The sequence below is a fragment of the Azolla caroliniana genome, unplaced genomic scaffold (genome assembly GCF_043228905.1).
Source record: "Azolla caroliniana isolate FFs.n. ecotype wild unplaced genomic scaffold, voAzoCaro1.0.p SCAF_2, whole genome shotgun sequence".
Lineage (NCBI taxonomy): Eukaryota > Viridiplantae > Streptophyta > Polypodiopsida > Salviniales > Salviniaceae > Azolla > Azolla caroliniana.
This window is the reverse complement of record NW_028230437.1, coordinates 23,642,785-23,664,228: the sequence shown is the minus strand read 5'-3', so window position 1 is coordinate 23,664,228 and position 21,444 is coordinate 23,642,785. Positions and strand designations below refer to the sequence as shown.

The window sequence follows — 21,444 nt, the reverse complement described above, 5'->3', positions numbered from 1 at the left end:
CTATAGTGGTGGAGTGTTCATACTATTTATCCTTGAGGGATGGGACCTAAGGAAGAATGCACCAGATCTATGGTAGCTTGATGGTAGGTCAGTTTTTATTGTAATAATTGTTCATAACTAATGAAAGGATATTTCTCCAAGGGAAAAAAAGGAGGCGCAAAATTTCAAGGATCAAATGTACTTGGGATCATATCCGAACAACAAACGGATGACAAATCCACACCCAAAGTTAGAAAGGCTCTAGTCTGGTGGTAAATAACCTATGAGTAGCAAAACATGAAGTCTTGAGGAGGCATGGTCATTTTCCAATCGACAAGAACCATGTCATCGACAATATACGCATACCCATACGCATACGCATACGCATACGCATACCCATACACATACCATGTCATTGACAATATACGCATACCCATACGCATATGCATATGCATACCCATACACATACACATACACATACACATACACATACACATACACATACACATACACATACACATACACATACACATACACATCATGCACATACACATCATGCACATACACATACACTTACACACACATACACATACACACATACACACATACACACACATGCACATACACACACACATGCACATACACACACACACACACATACACATACACATACACATACACATACACATACACATACACATACACATACACATACACATACACATACACATACACATACACATACACATCATACACATAGAGAAGGGGACCGAGATTAAATAGATCCATCTATCCACATAGACAGAAGAGATGTAACGGCTAGTTGAATGAATAGCAATTGAGTAAGTAAATCACATTCATCAATGAATGAGAGATGTATGTATGTATGTATAATGTATGTATGTAAGTAAAGCTACATAAAGAAATTAATAAATATATATTAATAAATACAAAGGAAGAAATAAATACAGACATATGATGAATGAGTAAAAAAATTTTATATAAATAAATAAAAGAAGAAAGAAGAAAGAAGAAAAACTAGAGGAAAGAGAAGAAGGAGAAAACAGTCTCTTCTTCTTCTCTCTCTTCTTCTCTTTCTCTTTGTCTCTGTCTCTCTGTCTCTGTCTCTGTCTTTTCTTTGCTTCTTCTTCTTCTTCTTCTTTTTCTTCATTTTTCCTGCTTGTGGGCGTTTCTATCACAGGGAAGAAGGAAAGGAGCTCTTCTCTTGATCTTCATTTGTGGGCGTTTCTTCGCCGTTTCGTGCAGCAGAGAGCTTCTGAGAGAAGGAAATCCATCCATCCTCCCCATTCCCCCTTCCAGATTTGCCTTAAATGGTAACTACCCACCTCACCTTCTCCTGCTTTCTCTCTTCTATTTACCCTCTGTCTCTCTCCGCAAGAAGATCTCTCTCTCTCTCTCTCTCTCTCTCTCTCTCTCTCTCTGTCTTTTTAACTGTATATTTTGTTCCATTCCTGGTATATTGTTCTCTACGTCGATTCACATTGCTTTTGATTTTTGAAAAAAGTTTGTTTTCTATATAGCTTGATATAGATAAATATCAAATGGTCTAATGATTTTAAGCTTTCAGTCTAGGCTTTGAAAACATGAAATTATGTATGTAATAAGTGTTTTTTTTACTGTTTAACCGTGGAATGCACTGTTTAACCTTGGAACAACAAGATTATTTCTCCTAAACCCTAATACTTACGAGCAAGCCGTCGCATTCTTCGGTCTCCAGGGCACTGAAATGTTGATTTCACTACCTGATGTTAACTTGGTCTTCAAATCACCGAACTTTGTTGTCCGCAATTTGGTGTCTGGTCTTCAAGCCACTGAAATTGTCACTATCCTATTTTATATTTGGTCTTCAAGTCACGGAAATTTGGCGATTTTTACAGCCCAAGTTGGTATTTATTCTTGAAGTCGCTGAAATTTGTTGATTTTTTCCTACCCAATTTGATCTTTGTCACTGAAATTTCTTGATTTTTTACCACCCAATTTGATTTTAGGTCCTCAAGAGACTGAAAAACTTACTTTCTGACTCCTATATTTTGACCTTTGATGTTCTACTAATTTGACATCTGATTATGTTTATGGATTCGGTTATTTGAGGCCATATTTACGTTGTCCAATATTGGTCTATGAAATATTAATGTCTGAGATTAATTACCTCCTTCTAATTATTCACTAACACATCTCGAGAGAGGTCTTCAACATACCAAAAAAATTGTATTTTTACTACCCAATCTGGTCTATGACGCTGTACTAGCTGGAAATCTTTTTATGAATTCATTTACTCTGATACTGAAAGCAGAAAAGTGTACTTCCTAAAGCGATCTTCGTTTGGCATCTAGTTATGTCATGCAGAATCCGGTTTGTGCAACTTTTGGTTGTCTTCATCGTCTATTTTGTTGGTTTAGTTAGGTAGCCGAAGAAAGAAAGAAATGCGTTTGTTATTGCTATGCCTTATAACCTTTAGAATAAGCTTCTTAGTCTTAGACAGTTGATGCATTTAGTTGTATTAAATGAATATTTTCTGCATTCATAATATTCATTTGTTTTATATCAATGCATTAACTTAATGATGGGTTCTATGTGAACACATTAAGCATAAGATTCGCATCTAAATAAATATGATCATGCCAGGTAGTAAACAGATGTGATTTCTTGGATGATTACCAAAGGGTAACTATCTAGTTTGCAAACTAACTATTATCTAACCAAATGGTGGTTATAATCTTGCTGGTTTGTGAACAGATGCAATTCCTCTCACATAATATACTTGTCTGGGAACCCTCTCTTGTGAACTTCTACCACTAAGAGAGGGTTCCATATTAAATGAGTAGAAGTTCCTTGCCTGGGAACCTCTCTTGTGAAGTCCAAACCATGATGCGCAGGTTTACTGTGCAAGGTTTATTTTCGTATCCATCCGTCAAGAGGAGTGTATGTTAGGACTAGATTGGTGCCAGGCAAGCGAATGCATGATTGAACCAAGCATCCAGAGGCTCAAATTAAAACCGATTTCCAACCTCATACATGTCACAAGGATGAAAAGACCTCAAACGAAAGAAAGAAATACATGGGAGAATATCAATATGTATCCAGTTGAGAGCCCTCCTAACAAAGGTATAGCTGTCATTTGGCGTGCCAAAAAGACACGTCCCAACGGACGCCTGCAATCATTACAATACTGTCATGGCAGCTCATTTTTGCATAAAGGTGCAGCTAAGTTGTGGCTACCTAAACAGTATTAAATTTGTGGTACCGCCAGCAGTAAGAGACAAATCATGGCCACAACTAGCATCATGATTGTGGGAACTCCTGACAATTCACATACCTAGACGTAAAACAGTTAATATGGGCAAACAAGTGGCACCTGAGTGTACTCTATTTGCTGCACTGAAAAAGAGTCAGCAATGGGTTTAAAAAAAATACATTCAACGACTTCCAAAATACACTTGCCCTAATTACACGTCCAAAACTGACATGACCAGAAGAACAACCCTACTGGTGGAGACCTGATGTGACTGTAAGAATGTCCCCATTATGAAAACCCAAAAATCACAAAAGTCATCAGCCACCCCTGTTCAAAGACAATCAATCATAGCCCTCACAGGATATGGGTAAGCTCACCACAAAGTACTTCAATTTGTGGACTAGGCTGATCATTTAGCCAAAGAATGGCTTTAATCTTGTAATGCTAGGCTGATCATTCTCACATGATCTACTACGAATCATGATTGCAACTCAAATGGGTACAGTGGTTATCTAACCATATGCCTAGTAGCAAATAGATGTGATGCCTCAGATAATATACCATACTCACATCTTGGTAATCAGGCTTGAAAAATGGATGTAACATTTGTCTAACTAAATTATGACTATAATTCTTGATGTATATGGTGTGTGCACAATGGTAATGAAGCTTGCAAATTGTGTCTGCAATTTGCTCTATTGTAAAGTTGGATTTAATGTAATGAAAACATTGTTTGAATGCATTCTTTGAGCAGCTATGATAATAGTTAGTGATGGATTTTTGGTGTGCTAATAAATAATTCTCTTTACGTGTATAAATTGTTTTCTTTGTGTTTGTTTCATGTAGGCTACTAATGAAAACCTTCCACCTAGAGTGATCAAAGAGCTAGCACGTGAGCTCAAGAGCCTTGATGAGAGCCCTCCAGAAGATATTCGTGTAATAGTTAATGATGACAATCTATCTACAATCTTTGCAGATATTGAAGGACCCTGTAAGTAATGCCATTATTTACACCTTCAAAGAAATACAATAAGGTGTACTGTGAGTGTTCAATGTGGAGCATTTCTCACTTGCACTTTGTTGGTCTTAATATGTTGTAGCTGGGACACCATATGAAGGAGGTATTTTTCGGATAAAGCTGGCTCTGAGTCAGGATTTCCCTCAGACACCACCAAAAGGTTTGTATGAAGTAGCCTTTTTCTGATCATAAGTAGACAAGCGTGTGCATTTCTTTCCGATTATATGTATAAATAGTCGCCATTTTGAGAGAGAGAGAGAGTGTGTGTGTGTGTGTGTGTGTTGTCAGGTGCTTAGTGGTCATTTGTACATCTGTAAATTTTACGTTGTCCATAATGTAATACAATATTCCAAGAGTAATTGTATGTGTATATTATATTTACTTATATACATATGTTTCCACAGGCTATTTCATGACAAAGATTTTTCATCCAAATATCTCAAAGACTGGAGAAGTTTGTGTCAACACATTGAAGAAAGATTGGAAACCCACCCTTGGTTTACGGCATGTCCTCATGGTAACAATATTTGGAATATTTTGTGTGCAAATAATTGCCAATTGACCCGTTTTCAAGGCTTTTGAAAGAAATTGCAATTTTTTACCACGAATACTTTTGAACAACTCACATCAATAAGCAATATACTATTAATATTCACCAATAATCTAATATATATGAAATGTTGAGAAGATTAACTATATTTCCCTACTTACTGGTTTTCATGATATAAAAAACTGCCCAGTCAATTATACTTGATCTTTGTGCATCTACCTATCTTTATACACATGCATATATGTGAATAATACATAAGTAATCTGGTGTGTATTCTGTTTAAATTATTTGACTCACAGAGTCATTTAGTTGTCTTTGCATTCTTGATCTTGATTATTAATATGAAGATAAACATGTTTTCTGTATGCTATTAAAAATGTAACAGGTTGTGAGATGCTTGCTAATCGAGCCTTTTCCTGAGTCTGCTCTAAATGAAGAGGCTGGAAAGCTGCTGATGGAGGATTATGAAGGATATGCTAGACATGCTAGGTAGATTATCATCAATATTATTCATATAGTAGTTCCATACACACTGTGTGTGTGTGTGTGTGTGTGTGTGTGTGTGTGTACACATGCATGTATTGTATTGTGCATGGATGTATATACAGATAAAAGTTATCTTACGAACATGTTTTCTTTTTAAGGTTATTGACAAGCATACATGCTATAAAGCCAAAACCAAAGACCAAAGTTGTGGGCATAGGGGAATCAACTACAGTCAATGCAGGATCTGGAGATACTATCACCTCACATCCGCTCCCTTCTATCGTAAATACTATATCACAGAAGGATCAAATTAGCCTTGAAGGTATTACGAATGGTGGGTCTAATAACAGTGCAGTGCCGTTATTGGGCAAGAAATTTGAAGGCGAGCTCAGTTCTTCAGCCAAATTGCCTGTGGACAAGAAGAAGATGGAAGCAAGGAAGAAAAGCTTGAAAAGATTGTAATGGCATTTTCTTTTTCTCGTGAGAGGGCTCCTTTTTTCTCTATATAATTCCAACTAAGAAAAAAGGAATACAATCAAACAGAATATTCTCTCTAGAGGGATATACTAATGGCTGTAATGGCCAATACAAAAGAAAGATGCAATTGAGTCCTCTTCATGATGATGCAAAGTTTCTTTGGGAACTTACCGGAAGTAGAAAGTTGTTATTAAACTCAAAAAGATGTGTTGATCTTTTAGTGGAGTAAAATAGAATGTGGATCTCAAAAAGGCTGAAGAAAAGTTGATCTGATGATGATGGTTCTCAAATATCACATATATTAGTGTATTGTCTAGTAGTTTGCTGTCCTGAACACAACCAAAAAAAGACTTGGACTAGCTTGGATATGCATAGAAAGAAAATCAAGATTAGAAAGGATTACTGGGGGATTGATTCCTTGAAGAGGGAGATTGATTGATTGAATAGGCATAGGGATCCATATAGGACAGTGATGACTTTTTACTGTCTTATTTATTTTGTCATGGTTGTAGAATGAGAGTTCACGTGTGTGTATGTTGACTACATACACAACATACGCAGTCTGTGTAGATGGGTTAAGAGGTTATTATTGCATATCGTTTTGATTGTGTATGATAGAGAAAGATTGTTGGTGATGATATTATTTATCGTGGTGTTGCTTGTGATGACTATTGTATGAGATAGTGAATCTATACATAGTAAATTCCGCGTACTCCATATGGATTAAGCTTGCTGCATTTCTTTTGTTTATGTATGAAAGAAAAATTTCTAATGATGCCTATAGCAGCATTTTCATGTGTTTACACAGCAAATATATGTAGGTTTAGTATGAAGTGTGTGGTATGTATATACTCATAATGTATGTATATGTATTTACTTGCTGTATGCATACCTTTTACATTTGCACCTGGACTTAAGTTAGCTGCAATTCATTTCGTGATGCCTATAATATAATAATGTATAACTGTATGTGTTTACACATGCAATATTGGTAATGATGAGTTAAATATTAAGATTATATTTACACTTGCTGCATACCTACTCCACTCTGTTGGTTCATTTGTTAAGAATGCTATAGAATTATTGTTACTGCATAAAAATTGTTTGTTTTCAAAACATCACAATTAATTGAAAATTGGTGCAAGCAACCAATAATCCATGAAATCTTGTTAACCTGTAAAGAGTTGCGAAATTAAAAGGCAATGCAACCTATGGAAAAGCATACCTCACCTAGGAATGCATGCAATTCATCTCCAATGTAATCTGGGAGCTCAAAGATGCAGGCACTAGTTTATATTGGAGATTTAGGAACAATGTCCGATCATGTTTGCCCTTCTAGTAGATTCAATGTTATCTAAAAATGCAAACGTTTGTCATACCTAGAAGCTTGTTGTCGATATATTACCACCCAAACGAGTCATTTGTTTTAAACATTCAATGAATTAACCACCTTGAAAGTGTGTTTCAGAATCTTTGCTGCACATTAATGTAAACTAAAAGTAGTTTCAGGGTAAACATGATTGAACCAGACACCAAAAATAATTATTTGCAAAAGAAGTTTGATTCCATAGATATATGTATGTATGGTTCACATGCAGTTAAGCAGTATTCACCAAGTTAGTTTAGTACATTGGGCTGCTTGAACAAACATGACTAGATGTGTGGGTTTCAAATGCAACCGCTAACCTTTCTTGTTGGAAGGAAAACATTAAAGCTTTGTGCAATATCTACTAGTGTGAAGTCCTCATTCATATTTAGCAGTGAATGCCTCCTCCTTTGAGACATAATTAGAGGCACTTGTTCACATCTAAACTACCTTGTACAAACATGGAAAAGATGGAAAACACATCATTGACATAAAACCACTTTCCCTTCCATACATAAAATTTTGCAAAGTTAGATTCTTCACTTAAATCACAAGTGCTTACTCCAAGAGCATAAACAGAAGATGAGAATGAGAAAACCAATTTGCATATTGAACATGAGCATTATTCAACTTGCATATTGAATGTATCATCTAAACAAGAATTCCTCCATTAGAGAAAATGAGCAATCCCACACTTTTGAGTTGCATACACTAAAGCTAAACCATTGAATAAACATAACAGGCACTACATGGAAATAGAACCAAAACCATACCCTTTTTTAGATATGGCATGGCACTATCTCAACATCATTTAAAACATATTAAACATAAAAATTCCATCTTAAACGTGATTTCCTTGCATGTCACGCAACCATATCATATTATTGGACACATTGGGTATTTAGTAACCATGAACCGTACATAATTTTGATTCTCATGTTTCTTCCTTAGAACATCATGTTCAACTCTAGAATGATCTTAGCAGTCTTAATTGTGTACAACTAAAAACCAATCGTGATGACGGTAAGCACTTTAAATCACCACCAGTCTCTACATGTATTTCTGACTTCAGAGTTGAGGGGGTTGGGTCCAGGTAAAGGGAGCTGATCTACAATCATTGCTATAACTTTGGAATCCTTTAGATAACAAACATATGAACATTCTCAAAACACTGTCTTAGAAGTCAATGATTTGTATAATGCATAATGCCCCCACCCAAGTAGCAGATCTCATAAACAAACAATCCTTAGCCCAAACAAAAATCACAAACTGAACTCCCATATCAAGATAAAACTTCCTCCAAGAGAAGAAAGAGAAGAAGAAAAATTTATAATACCATTTTCTCAAGAAACATTTTTAAAAGGGTCAATATTTCTCTGCTAGTCTGGTAGCTACAGTTCTCAATTTTGAATACACTTTCCCAGCTGGAGACCCCAAAATAAGGCTACACAAAGCATCTCTAGCAACCCGGATGTTTGCAAAAGACCCCAGTATATGTATACGTGTATCCGCTAACACAACTCGCGTTTTAGTTGAATTTTCAATTGCAAACTTAGTTTTGCCTCCTTTACCAGAGAGCCGACCAATAGCACGTGATAAATGATCCCCTTTCAATGTCTTCACATCTTTGATCTCGAAAGATTCCACATAGAGATCATCGAGCCTCAACAGGGCCAGAGCATCCGCAATCTCAAACCCAAGCATGAATGCATGAACAAAATCAGCGCATTTCTGGAGTGAGCCAGCATCAGGTGTATCTTTCCTTGTCTTCAGTTCTACTTTTCGAGTCTGCATAAAATAATTTCAAGTGTTTCTCAATGGTCATCATTGTCATCAAGTAAAAAATAAAAAGAAACAATACAAATTTAGAGTAACAAAAAATACAAAGTCGTTCTTTCCTAATCTTCAAATATATCTATCATAGGACATGCATCACCACAAAACCTTTTGTTTTTCCAGGTATCCCTGCATCTTCTTTAGGGTTTAGGGAATACACTTGGTAAACAAATATAATTCCTGTTTTCAGGCACGTGCACAGAGTGACACGACTGTTTATGGAGATAACCAATGCAAGATAGTGGCTTCGAATTAGCACACTTGACATTTCAGAAGATAACGCTCATGATGGCAGCCTTGATTTTGTACATATCCATAGTTTCCAGTACCCATAATAACTAGAGGAGCAGAGTTTTCAAAACTGAGAAAGGAAAATGCAGACACTGACCTTAGTTAGGTTTAATATAAAAGCAGTTTGAGTTTTATATGAATAGAAGATAAGGCGACAAAATTGACTAGAAAAAATACACTGGGCACAGGTGAAAAAATGTCTAAAATAGAATCAAGCCCATTAAAGATTAATGTTTCGAATGCCATTAAATATTAATGTTTGGAAGACTGAACTGAGTATAATTTGAAAAAAGTAAAATTCCAGTTTTGGAACTGTATATACACAGATATGAGAAGACATCACCATAGAACATATTGCATGAAGTTCTCAAACAAGCCAGTATAAGTTCTGACATTTCTATTAACAGTTCTCTAACATTGACTTTATTGCTCAACATCATGAATACATTTTTAGGATTTTAAGTCAGCGGCAGTATCTCAATTAAAATCTCATTAAAAACATAAAGGAATAATGATTATTGATCCAACTACCTATAGCCAAATAAAATTGAAAACATAGAAGTACTAGATATAGGGAACTGTCTGCCAACATCTCAAACAAATTAATACGAGTATCTCGTGATTAGAAATCAATCTCTACAACTATTTTCTTATTAAGACAAGACAGAAGTACAGATAACAGGACTGCGGATGATTAAACCATAGGATTCAGTGGCTCCTATCCTACGTGCATCTCCTAAGAATCCCGTACTTATAGCATCCAATTTAGCATTTTCAGAGCAATAAACGCTGCTCCGAGAAAAACTAGAAAAGAAAAACATGAAAGAAGAAGTATAATAGCCGGAAAGTTAGGGAATGCGATTAAAGACCGCAAAACTCGGCTCGATGTTCATATTTCTTTGACAGGAGGAGAAAAACTATGAAAATTAATAGACTAAGAAGAACTAAAAGGGAAAAAATAGAAAGAAAGAACAAAGACTGAATGGATGGATGAATGGAAGACATAACGAATAAACGTGAGAAAGAAAGAAAGAAAGGATCGATACTAACCTTGAGATTCATACGTACATCGATCTTCATTTGTTCATAGATAGGGGTATAGATCTCCAACCAGTGCTGTTTCAGGGGAGTATAGCGATGAGGGGGGACGATGACTTTGCGAAACTGAATCCGTCCACCGCCTATCTCGTTCGCGCTCAGAGGTTGGAACTGTGGCTTGAGGGGAAGTGGAAGGACGCCTTCCATAGCTTCTGCTTCGTCGCGCACTGTTGCCACTTTGGTGGCCGCCATGGCGAAAGAAAGAAGCAGGCGAGGAAACTGCTGGAAGGGAGGAAAGCAGAGGAAGTCGAAGCTTCTCAGAGAAGCTCTCTGCCGGAAGGAGAGAGAGAGAGAGAGAGAGAGAGAGAGAGAGAGAGAGGATAGGAGTTCTCTGCAGAAGTTTTAGGGTTTAGCATGTGTTGGTGATGGTGATGGTGGGGGTGGGGTTTCTCTTAATTACAAAAATGCCCAGCCTCATGGGTTTTGGTTATTTCCCCAAATGCCCTTCTCTCGGCACCAACCCTCCCAGAGGCACACAACTCAGAAAGAAGAAGAAGAATAATAATAATAATAAGACGCCGATAATGATGATGATGATGAATGTGGTTTTCCGTGATTCTGTCAACGGATACACAAGGAAGTGACTGTACCCCAAATTTGGAGCTCCATGAGTCTACCCCTTCTAGCTGAGGTTGGTCGAATCGAGCATTCATTCGCATGTTGTTAGCATAGGGAGATGCTTTTTTGAGGACGTGGGATATTGCCAATAGGAACGTGTTTCTTTTCTATACATGTTGGTGGGTAACACGGTTGGTATTATCTCTTGTTTGGTAACATGATTTGTGTGTGTGTGTGTGTGTGTGTGTGTGTGTGTTCGCACGTGTGTTGTGTGGACTTCCATAACTAGGATTTCGATAGTTCATGTTTCAATGTATGTTTCCTTAGGTAGTGCCAGAGTTGGGGTCATTATCATAAGGTTAAATCATTTTCTCCTTCTTGGAATATTAAGGGGTCATGCCGCAATTTGCGTTTGCCAAAATGGAATGGTCTTTTATGCACAATGCATATGCAAAGGAAGGCGTTCTGGGCATAACCATCATTGATCGTGATATAGGTTCCCCATAGTTTTCCCTAATCTTATGATGAGTACGCGTGGGTTAATTCTAAAAAGAACAAGGGTATGAATTATAATATTCAATTACGATTAAGTGTGTTATCACTTGACCATTTCACATAAAGTACTCAAGTGTGAACTCGTTAGGGCTTGCTAACTTCCTTCTTATTAGGGGAGGCTTAACTTATGTTTGAGACTACGATGATGTAGTTATGGATCTTGTTAGCTAAGCATGTGCGATCCTTGCGGAACCCAAGGTATGACTCGCATCAACCCTCGATGGCATGGGACACTGAGGAGGTGTGTGTGTGTGTGTGTGTGAGAGAGAGAGAGAGAGAGAGAGAGAGAATATGGTTTTATTGCATGTAGAAATATATTCCATAATGTATTGAATGTTAAAAGGGCTACCAATTATGCTCAACATACACATCAAGAATTTGGAATGATTATGGTGCAATTAGATTTGGAAAAAGCATATCCTCATATTAGCTAGTCTTTCCTCTCGAGCGTGATGTATAATATGGGGTTTGGTCCTTGTATGTGTCGGCTTCTGTTTTTTGCTAGGTCAAATTGCAACATCTTGTGTGATGCTTAATGGTGGAGTTACTCCGAAAGTTTCTCTTAGTAGATCCGTGGGGTGAGGATGTCCAATAAGTCCATTGTTATTTGCTATTGCAAAACATCCATTGTTAGTAACGTTGTCCGATCTTGTAACCAGTGGTGATATTGTGGGTTTGCATCTTCCTTTTTTATATACACGTCAAGTCGAGATGGGTTTCAAACCCACGACTTTGTCTATGTACTCAATTAGTAATGTCATATATATACGTCAAATCAATATGGGTTTCGGAACCCACAACTTTGTTTATGTAATCAATTAGTCTAACAGATTGATCAAACATAGAATCATGATGTAAACGCCAATACATATAGGTTCATATATCTCTTTTTAATGTTCCAGAAAGTTCTAGAACTTTGTAGAAGCTCCTGCATGAAACTCCCTCTACTTGCATGCAAAACTCCACCGTGTATAAATATAGGGGTTCACCTTGATCCCAATCAAGGTGAACAACGCAAATTACGGAATCAAATATTCTGATTCATCTATCTTCTGCTTCTCGCTCATCTCTTAGTATTCTATCTTTTGCTTTTTGCTCATCTCTCAATACCTTGCCATCTGCCCTAGCTCTACTCTACTTTGCTCTTGCCTAGCTTTGTTCAGTTCTACCTTGCTCTACCCATCAGTGACATTTGGTGGACAATTGGTGGCCCAAGCATTGGCTGATAATTCATTTATGTTTCTACAAGCCTCCAAAGATAAACTTGAAACGAGCATGCAAGTTTGGGATCAATTCGCCTTGGCTTCAAGGTTGCATATAAATTAGAGGAAGTCTTGCCTTTATTTCTTGTACGGAGAGTGATTTGGAGTGGTGAGGGCCAATGCTTACACGATGATCAATTTATTGGCATTTGGGGTATCCATTGGATGTTGATGTTGCAAACGTTCAATTGGTTGACTAGATTAGTAGTAAATTGAAAGACAAATACATGTATTAGAAGTTTCAATATATAGTCATTTCATGTATGACTCAAAGTTGTGCAATGTATCATAATACCCATGTTATTATATTTTTTTACAACTGCTCCATTGGACTAAAAAGGCATTTACAAACACTACAACCTCTTCTGTTCATGTTATGGCGGAAGGGAGAAGTCATGGGACCATTTGGCTACTCCCAAAAGTTTAGGTGGTGCGGCAATATTGGATTTGGAAATGCAATTGATGGCTCAAGATTTGCATTATTATGAGATATGCATCAACAAAATTGACCATGGATATCTATGATGCAATATTTTATTGCGCATGAATGATTAGGCCATGGGAAAACAAAGATTCATGCATCATCGTGGTCATTGCTTTGACGGATGTATTTCTCTAAAGATACAATACGAGCAACGATCAATAAGGTCATGGTAAGATGCATTATCTTTTTTTGAGTGGGCACCATTAAGTGATCACGAACTTTGTAATTCACTACAAAATGATTTGCTTATTTCTTCTTGATTGTTGCATTACCTTGATTTTCTTAGGGGTTGTAGATTTGGGAGATGTGGTTGATAAGGAATCCTAAAGGTTGCCAAAATTTGAAGATGCTAATTGATGGTTATATATTCCCCCAAATTATGGATTTATTTGGAAGAAATCACAAGATATATCACTGTTGCATGGATATTTGCCAATGAAAACAAGTGTTGCATGTTGGGTGGATGGGTGGATTGGCGGTTACAGGATGGTACATGCTTGTTACAGGTCACTTACGAATATATTGTATCATCATGCAATGACATAATTATCTTGGTTATCACCTAAAGCAAAAATGGTGTGGAATGTATGTAAGTCAAATGCAAGGTGGTGCTAAATATTGCAATATGGTTGACATTCCAATTTGTCATTTCATACAAAGGTATTCATATGGAGAGTCACGATTCGTGGGCTCCCATTAGGTTTAACCTTAAAGAGACAAGGATTAGGGTTAGGTATGTGCTTCTTTGGCGACATTTTGTAGGAGGACAATACCCATAGGTTCATTAAATGTCCTATGTCGCATATCATTTGAAAATACTTACAAGACACGAGGCAAGTTTTAACCCATTGTTATTTGAGGCCTCAACAATGAGTTTTCTCTTATTATATTCAAAATGGTCCAAACGACGAGCCGAAGATATCGTTCCAGTTTTTACCATATCGGGGATTGTAACACAATTGGAATACGTGTAACAATTTTATGTTTGTTAGCAGACATGGTGTGAAAGTCTATATGAAGAAGTTGAAAGGCATTCTTATGTGGAATTTCTGGATGTTAGAGCATTTCCTCAAGTGCATATTCAGGTTTTCTAATTGCATTACAGGACGTCCCTCTCCCTACATAGGCATATGATAGGTAGAGGAGACTAAGAAGTGTTGTAACTAAGCAGATTTTACATACAGTTAATATAATTGCGTGCTTTTACCAATAAAAAAAGAAAAAAAGAGCCTAGATGAATGTAGCTCAGTTGGTAAGGTTGGCCAATGGAGTTCACAATGGCATCTAGTGAATTAAGGGATATATTTGAAGTAATAGAGAAGTGAGAAAATTAGGTTTCGAACACAAGACATAGTGCTAATAGTGTAACGACTTACCATTAGGGTAAGCTAATTAGAGAGAGAGAGAGAGAGAGAGAGTGAGAGAGCTCCCTGTGTGTGTGTCTCTCTCTTTCCTACATAAATAACGAGGGTCATGATTGAGTGTTATAATTAAGTGGGAATTAAGTCGAGCGAGTGTTATAATTAAGTTGAGAAAAAATGGATTGGAAGGGAGAGGGGCATTTTGGGGAAATATACGAGGCAAAAATGGAATGGAAGGGAGAGGGGCATTTTGCGGAAATATAATAAACATGACTTCTAATTTGATTTTTTTGTTTTGTTTTCTCTTCTTTTCAATTTCCTTCTCTTTCTTCTTCTTCTTCTTCTTCTTCTTCTGCTTTCTTGCTTCTTCTTTCTGCTTTTTACACAGTTCTAGTTTTAGCGATTTGTTTCTTCTTTTGTTAATCGGCGATGGCGGACCTTCTCCCTGCAGAGCTTCTGACCGAGCAAGAAGCAGCCGTTTACGATCGTCAGATTCGAGTCTGGGGAGTAGAAACTCAGAGAAGGTCAAGCTCCTCCCCTCCATCTCTCTATTTCTTATGGAAATCACTCGTTTTTTGTTTCTCTTCGATTCTACTCTCTCTCTTTCTCTCTCTCTCCGTTCCCCTTCTTTCTCCTTGTTTATCTCCGTTTTACCGTGTTTCTCCTCGTCCCGTTTCTGCTCGTTTCGCTGCAACTCTCCTCGTTTGGTTCTGTTTGATTCCCTCTATTTCTCGTCTCAGCTGTCTCTTGCATAACTGAACAAACACCAGGCTTTATGCCTAGATCGGATACTTCGTGAACATTTTTGCTCGTCCTAATATGCCCTCTCAAATCATGCATTTCCTCATTCTTTTATATTCCATTTTTCTATACACATTGTCTGCGTTGCAAACAGAGTAACTACACGCATTGATGATATGATTCTCAGAATATTCATTTCACTTTTGCTAAGCAATTGTAGAATCTCGTACATATTTCGTAATTTGCTTCACTGGTTATGCTTTCTGTCCTCTTAACTCTCTATTTTACTGATGCTTCTCTAATTATGTTTTCTGTGTTTCGACTTTGTTTTCCTTTTGAACTGTTTTCTATGGTGCAAGTGCTGAATTTTACACACGTTTCATAGTATGCTTATCCGATCATCCATTTTTTTTTTCTAGATGTTTCTTCAGACTGTTTCCTGTGTATTATTCTCTTATTCCTCATTTTTTTTCGGTTTTTCTTTGTGTTTCTTCTCATTGTTTTCTTTGTAGCAAACATTACATTTTACTCATATTTCGTAATATGCTTCAATGATTCAGTATTTGTTTCTTTAAGCTGTTCCATGTACCAAGTGCAGCGTTTTACCCATGCTCCATAACATGCTTCTCTGATCCTGCATCTTCTTTTCTGTTTCTTTTTTATTGTACCTATCTAGAAAACGTAACATTTTACACATGCTTGGTAATATATTGCTCTGATTTCTCAGTTTGTTTTTCTGTCGTTTCTCACAACTGTTTTCTACAGTGCAAATGTAACATTGTTAGTTATGTTCCATAGTATGATTCTCAAATGATGCATTCTATTTTTTTCTTCTGTTCGGTTTAGACTTCTTTGTTTTGCATTTAAGAACATATTCTTTATTCTTTTTTGATTCTGCAGGGGAGTGTTCATAGAAATTGATGGTACAACCTCCTCATCTTCATTCTTCTAATTCTCTAGAGGCGTTTGTAGCTCTTTTAGTAATTTAGTTCGTTTTCAAAGTTCGCCCTTTGCTTTGTGAAATTTGTTCGACATGCTTTTCTTTTAATTTTCTACATTGGAAGATTTGCCATGGTTCACTTTGCGCCTTGGGATAGCTTATATCCAATGAAAGAAAATTAGAGGCTACTTTTTTGTCAAATCACTATTTTTTGAAGTTCTTGTAAACTTTTAGCTGTTTTTGGGATTGATGTTGTTCAAAGATATGCACAAAGTTTACAGTAAAATAAACAACTGCAAAGAATAAGCCCAATCATAGCCTAAAGATTGAGAAAATTTTGAATATTATTGTATGTTAGATTCACAAGGTTTAATAACTGATGAACTTGAAACATTATTCTTTATAAGGCAAAAATATCCTTATGGCCAATGAGAATATTGTGTTTGAAACGTTTTTTCTCATATTGGAGATCAACCACCCAAAATAAATAAATTACTAAAACTAATGTAGAGACGTAGGAGAGAGAAATTACAGAGTGAAGAGAAGCTTAGTTTGATTTTGGCCAGCTTTTAGTCTGTTTTTTTTCTTGGTCTGCTGTCTATTAGTTCTGTTTTCCTTTAATGTTCCGAAAGTTTGTATCAGGCACCAAATGCTAACATGGAAAATTTTGTGTTTTTTCCAAAGGCTCTCTAGTTCAGGGAAATTTTGTTTTGTTTATAATTTGCATATCTTGATGTGCACGTCTAATATAAGCCCAGGTTATTGCTCCAAGAGTGCAGTAAGATTGTTTTGTGACTAGGTTCTTATATCCTTTGATTAATTCGAGTGTAAATTAACTGAGCCTAAGAATAATTCAAGTGTAAATTAACTGAGCCTATGTCTTTGGTACAGGCTTAGCAAAGGACGTGTTCTAGTCATTGGAATGTCAAATGTTTTGGCAGAGGTCTGATTGAGCTTATTATGCCAAGTACTACACATGCACATTTTCTCATACAGGATTGGAAATCGTACAAATTTAATATCAATCTCATCTTCTATATGTAGTTCTTGAAGTTTATTTGAGTATCTTAATAATTTTCAGCTATGCAAGAATATTGTTTTGGCTGGGATTGGAAGCTTGACTTTAATGGAGGAAACCTCTAGCAGATTAGCTGTTGATTCAGCTAATTTTCTTATGTCAGCAGATCAAGATGATAGTAGAGATTATGCGACTGTTTGTATGGAATCTTTGAAAGATTTCAATCCTATGGTTCATGTTTCAGTTGAGAAAGGTGTTATTTTTTGTGCCATCCAATTCCCCAATGAAATCATATTTTCGCACAATTAGACAATTTTGTTACTCTTAATGGTTACTCTATGAGAAATTAATGCAGGAATCCTAGCTGAGAAGCCCATTACGTTCTTAGATAATTTTGATGCTGTTGTTATAGGCCGTTCCCCGTTGAAGTATAGGGTATCATTCTACATCTATTATTTACTTATATTTCTACTTATTTTTTTCTCTCCATCTCCACTCACTGCATATCTAACTGTTCATTGAACAACAGATGCTTGTGAATTCTCTGTGTAGAAAGAGGGAGCACAAAGTTGCGTTTTACACAATTGATTGCCGAGGTCCCTTTGGGGAGATTTTTGTTGATCTTCAGACACATTCCTATGTCCTAAAGGTATAGCTGTGTATGTATCGATATTATAGGGAAAATTTCCTAAATACACTTGAGTTTTTGTTTATTTATGGAAATGCCCCTCAGTTTATGTTATTTCTCCAAATGCCTCTCGTCAACCCTCGAGGGAGAGCTAAAGGGGATGAATGACCAAATAATTGGTCAAGAAGTATTTATCATGGGCATTTAGAGAAATAACAAAGACGTAGTAGCAATTTGGGAATGCCGAAAACTGAAGGGTACTGCAGAGTTTCCCCATATATGTATTGAGAGGGAGAGAGAGGTAGAAGAAAAACCCTAGATGGCTTAAATAGCAGGCGAAAGATGACGAGACTCCTTCTGTGCGAAGTTTACAGTACTGTAGTCTAGAGGTAATGTTATTTCCCATCTGATGCATCGTTTTCACAGTTAAATTTCCATATTTATTATTGATTAATTGATTCATTTATTTCAGGAATCTATTGGATCTCGGTGGGATAAGCTACCGAAGAAGGCAAGCAAGCTTTTCTTTGCATTGAGAAGTAAGCTGACTTCATTGTTCTCTTAGATATACATTGCATTGGAAAGTAAGCATAGTTAACCGTTTTTGAAATATAGATCACATTCACATGTAACTGTACTTCTGCAACATAATTCTTGTTTGATTAATTGTACATAATTATGACCGAAAAATTTTCTCTTATGATTTTACATTTGATGTAGTTCTTGAGGAGTTTGAAAACTTGAATTCTCGGATCCCTGGCCAAGTGAGCATCGAGGACTTGAGAAGTATATTGGATGTAAGGAAGAGACTTTGTGAGTCACAGGTAAGATGGATCAGCTGATTTAACTATTTGGCATTAAAAATTCAGGAAACAAAATCTATGGTAAATGACAAAGCAACATATGAGTTTTGTGATGATTTGATAGTGATACATTAACATCTAAAGAAGTGCCATCTACAACACTGATGCAAACATTCACCATGTCTCAATAGTTATATGATACATTTAAAGAACTGCAGTCTATATTGAATGATAAAGATGCAATCATGCAATCAGGACTCAACAGTGATGTCTTAACATTCCAAGACATGCTGTCTCAATTTAAATTAGAATCAACTTGAAAGATGCATCATCATGAATCAACAGTGGTGAACAGGAAATGCATTGGCATTTAAAGAAATGCCATCTACGCTAAATGACAATGATGCAATCATTCACCAAGACTCAGTAGTTATATTGATAGTGTTTAAAGAAAATGCAGCCTACATTACCATGCAAATCATGCATCAGAACTCAATAGTGATGTCTTAACATTTCAAGCCATGCCATCTAATTTAAATTAGAATCAATCTGAAAGATGCATCATCATGACTCAATAGTGGTGAATTAACATCTCAAGAAATCTTGTTAATTGTTAAAAGTTTATTTTATTTTAAATGTAGGGAGTCTCTGAAATGTTGGTTCCTGAGAAAATGCTGCAAAAGCTTTTGAGTAGTGGATCGAGGGAGCTTCCACCTGTATGTGCTATAATTGGGGGAATCCTTGGTCAGGTATTACTGTTTAGAGGATATCTATCCTGCATGATTGCATTGATAGGCACGTCTCTTCATGCCTGTAGGCATACACAGTATCTTTTCTTTTTAGCTCCCTAAGGTATGCAACATAGGCTAAAAGTTTTAATATCTGTTATGTTTTTTTTTCTACAAAATAAAACGTTACATTTCCTCTTAATGTTGAAATGAGGTCAATTACAGTTCATTTCTCGACTTTGTATATTGTTATGCATTACACATTATACTGCTGTATCATTAATATTATTAATATTTAGTATTCTAATAACTATATTAGCTATTAAAATTGTATTTTATACCGTATGATTATGTTGTAGAGGAATTATTGTGTCAATAATATCTTTAATAGTGCGCCCCAAATAAAACCTGATTGCAGGAGCTGCTCAAGGCCATTTCGGGGAAAGGTGAACCTCTAAAGAATTACTTCTTCTTTGATCCATCAGATGGGAAAGGAGTTATTGAAGATATCCCAAGATCTTGAGCTGTTCATATAATCTGGAAATATTTCACTCTCATTTCTCAGTTTGTCATCTCAATTGAAATTGTAGTTATAGAACTGGAGCAGAGTATGGTCACTTAGTCACAGGTATTGTGCCAATTTCAACTTCCTTTGATAGGAGCAGATACAAATATGTTTACAATCTGAAAAGTTACGTCGTTTTTTGTGTATATTATATAGATTAGGCCTCATTTTCAGTACCTCATATAAATGATCAGTCGTAAGGAGTCATATCATGCATTAAGTGCTAACTGATGGATACAGTGGCATATAAAATTTCATGCATGCTTTGAATTGGGGCAAAAACACTGAAATACCCAAGTTTTATATTTTGTGAGTTTTCCTGCAACAACCATAAAAACCATATAATTGCTCAAATAGTAAAAATTTAGTTGGGAAAAGGAGATGAATTAATCATAAAATTATCGCACATATCATTGCACGTGTGGGGTTTGAATAAGGGCATTGTGGTGGGAGGCTTTAACTTCAGTTAGTTTATATCCATTTGTAAAACTTCAGGGATACAAATGTGACATTCTGTGAGAGGCTAGATGTATTGAGATGTCTCTCTGTTGTAAGTTGTAAGTTTAACAAAAGGCTTTTATTAATTTATGAAACCCCCTCGCAAAATATAATCCTATCTAGCATCTTTGATATTTAGAGTCAGTTCTGGTGTACAAGTACAGGTCGATGCATATTTATGGTTGTCTGTATTAAGATGGCCCAATATATTTGGGCTTCTATGCCCTGTACCAAATATGATTGATTATGTTTGTATGCCCAAGCATGCCCTCGATAATTTTTTTAAATCTGCTGCTCCCAGTGGTGCATATATTAATTTGAAGGTTTGCACCTGAACATGAAAGTGAATTTCGTTTGCGGGTTATATGTTCATTGTTCCTCTTACTGTTTTTCATGAATATGTTGCAAACATTAAAACTGCATGGTCATAGGTGATATATCCCAACAATTGTCATGACCTTCTAGATGTGCTCATTTCTCTAATGGGCCAATTTTTGGCCTTGGAAGACAATGTATCTTTTTCTTTCTAAGACAATAGGCAAACGCATGTGGACATGTGTTGGAGGAAAAGTGAAATGAGAACAATAAAGAAGCATGATCAGGTGGGGTGTTTATAAGGCAAGGCTTTCCTATATCCATCCTTTGTTTTTCACCAATCAAACACGTGATGAATGATAATTGAACAATCGATGCATATTCCTGAACCCTAGGCATTCTTGATGTTTGCAAAATAAAATAAAATATGGCCAATATATTGGCCATCCACCGTTTGACCATCCACCCTCAAGGCAGATAAACACAATTCCTCATTATGAAGTTTCGCTAATAGTAAAGCGATGAAGTGATGCATTCCTGTTGAGCTTACCTAAATTGAGCTATAAAGAGATAGGGCATCACCAAATTCAAGCTTAAATAATAAATAATCCACGCTTCACAAAAATTCAGT

At 36.3% G+C, this 21,444-nt stretch overlaps 3 protein-coding genes across 5 annotated transcripts; 2 read left to right on the top strand and 1 right to left on the bottom strand.

Moving 5' to 3' along the window:
* Positions 1–1,198: 1,198 nt before the first annotated feature.
* Positions 1,199–6,096, top strand: LOC147867700 (ubiquitin-conjugating enzyme E2 22-like). Its single transcript, XM_087315495.1, has 6 exons — positions 1,199–1,313; positions 4,082–4,226; positions 4,336–4,413; positions 4,658–4,770; positions 5,189–5,292; positions 5,448–6,096. The coding sequence occupies exons 1-6, from the start codon at positions 1,311–1,313 to the stop codon at positions 5,749–5,751; spliced, it is 747 nt and encodes a 248-aa protein (XP_087171621.1). The 5' UTR covers positions 1,199–1,310; the 3' UTR covers positions 5,752–6,096.
* A 2,348-nt stretch (positions 6,097–8,444) lies between these two features.
* LOC147867699 (RNA-binding KH domain-containing protein) lies at positions 8,445–10,632 on the bottom strand. Its single transcript, XM_087315494.1, has 2 exons — positions 10,310–10,632; positions 8,445–8,920 (listed from the first exon to the last, which is right to left on the bottom strand). Exons 1-2 carry the CDS (start codon positions 10,547–10,549, stop codon positions 8,498–8,500), a joined length of 663 nt encoding a protein of 220 aa, XP_087171620.1. The 5' UTR covers positions 10,550–10,632; the 3' UTR covers positions 8,445–8,497.
* A 4,328-nt stretch (positions 10,633–14,960) lies between these two features.
* LOC147867698 (SUMO-activating enzyme subunit 1B-1-like) lies at positions 14,961–20,146 on the top strand. Of its 3 annotated transcripts, none has more exons than XM_087315492.1 (10): positions 14,961–15,101; positions 17,150–17,201; positions 17,340–17,529; positions 17,632–17,711; positions 17,806–17,925; positions 18,240–18,293; positions 18,377–18,443; positions 18,625–18,728; positions 19,349–19,456; positions 19,854–20,146. In XM_087315492.1, the coding sequence occupies exons 1-10, from the start codon at positions 15,007–15,009 to the stop codon at positions 19,956–19,958; spliced, it is 975 nt and encodes a 324-aa protein (XP_087171618.1). In that variant the 5' UTR covers positions 14,961–15,006; the 3' UTR covers positions 19,959–20,146. The 3 variants fall into 3 exon arrangements, with proteins under 3 accessions (XP_087171618.1, XP_087171617.1, XP_087171619.1); XM_087315491.1 differs by having other exon boundaries at positions 18,237–18,293; XM_087315493.1 differs by having other exon boundaries at positions 15,085–15,101; positions 17,150–17,225; positions 18,237–18,293.
* Positions 20,147–21,444: the final 1,298 nt, after the last annotated feature.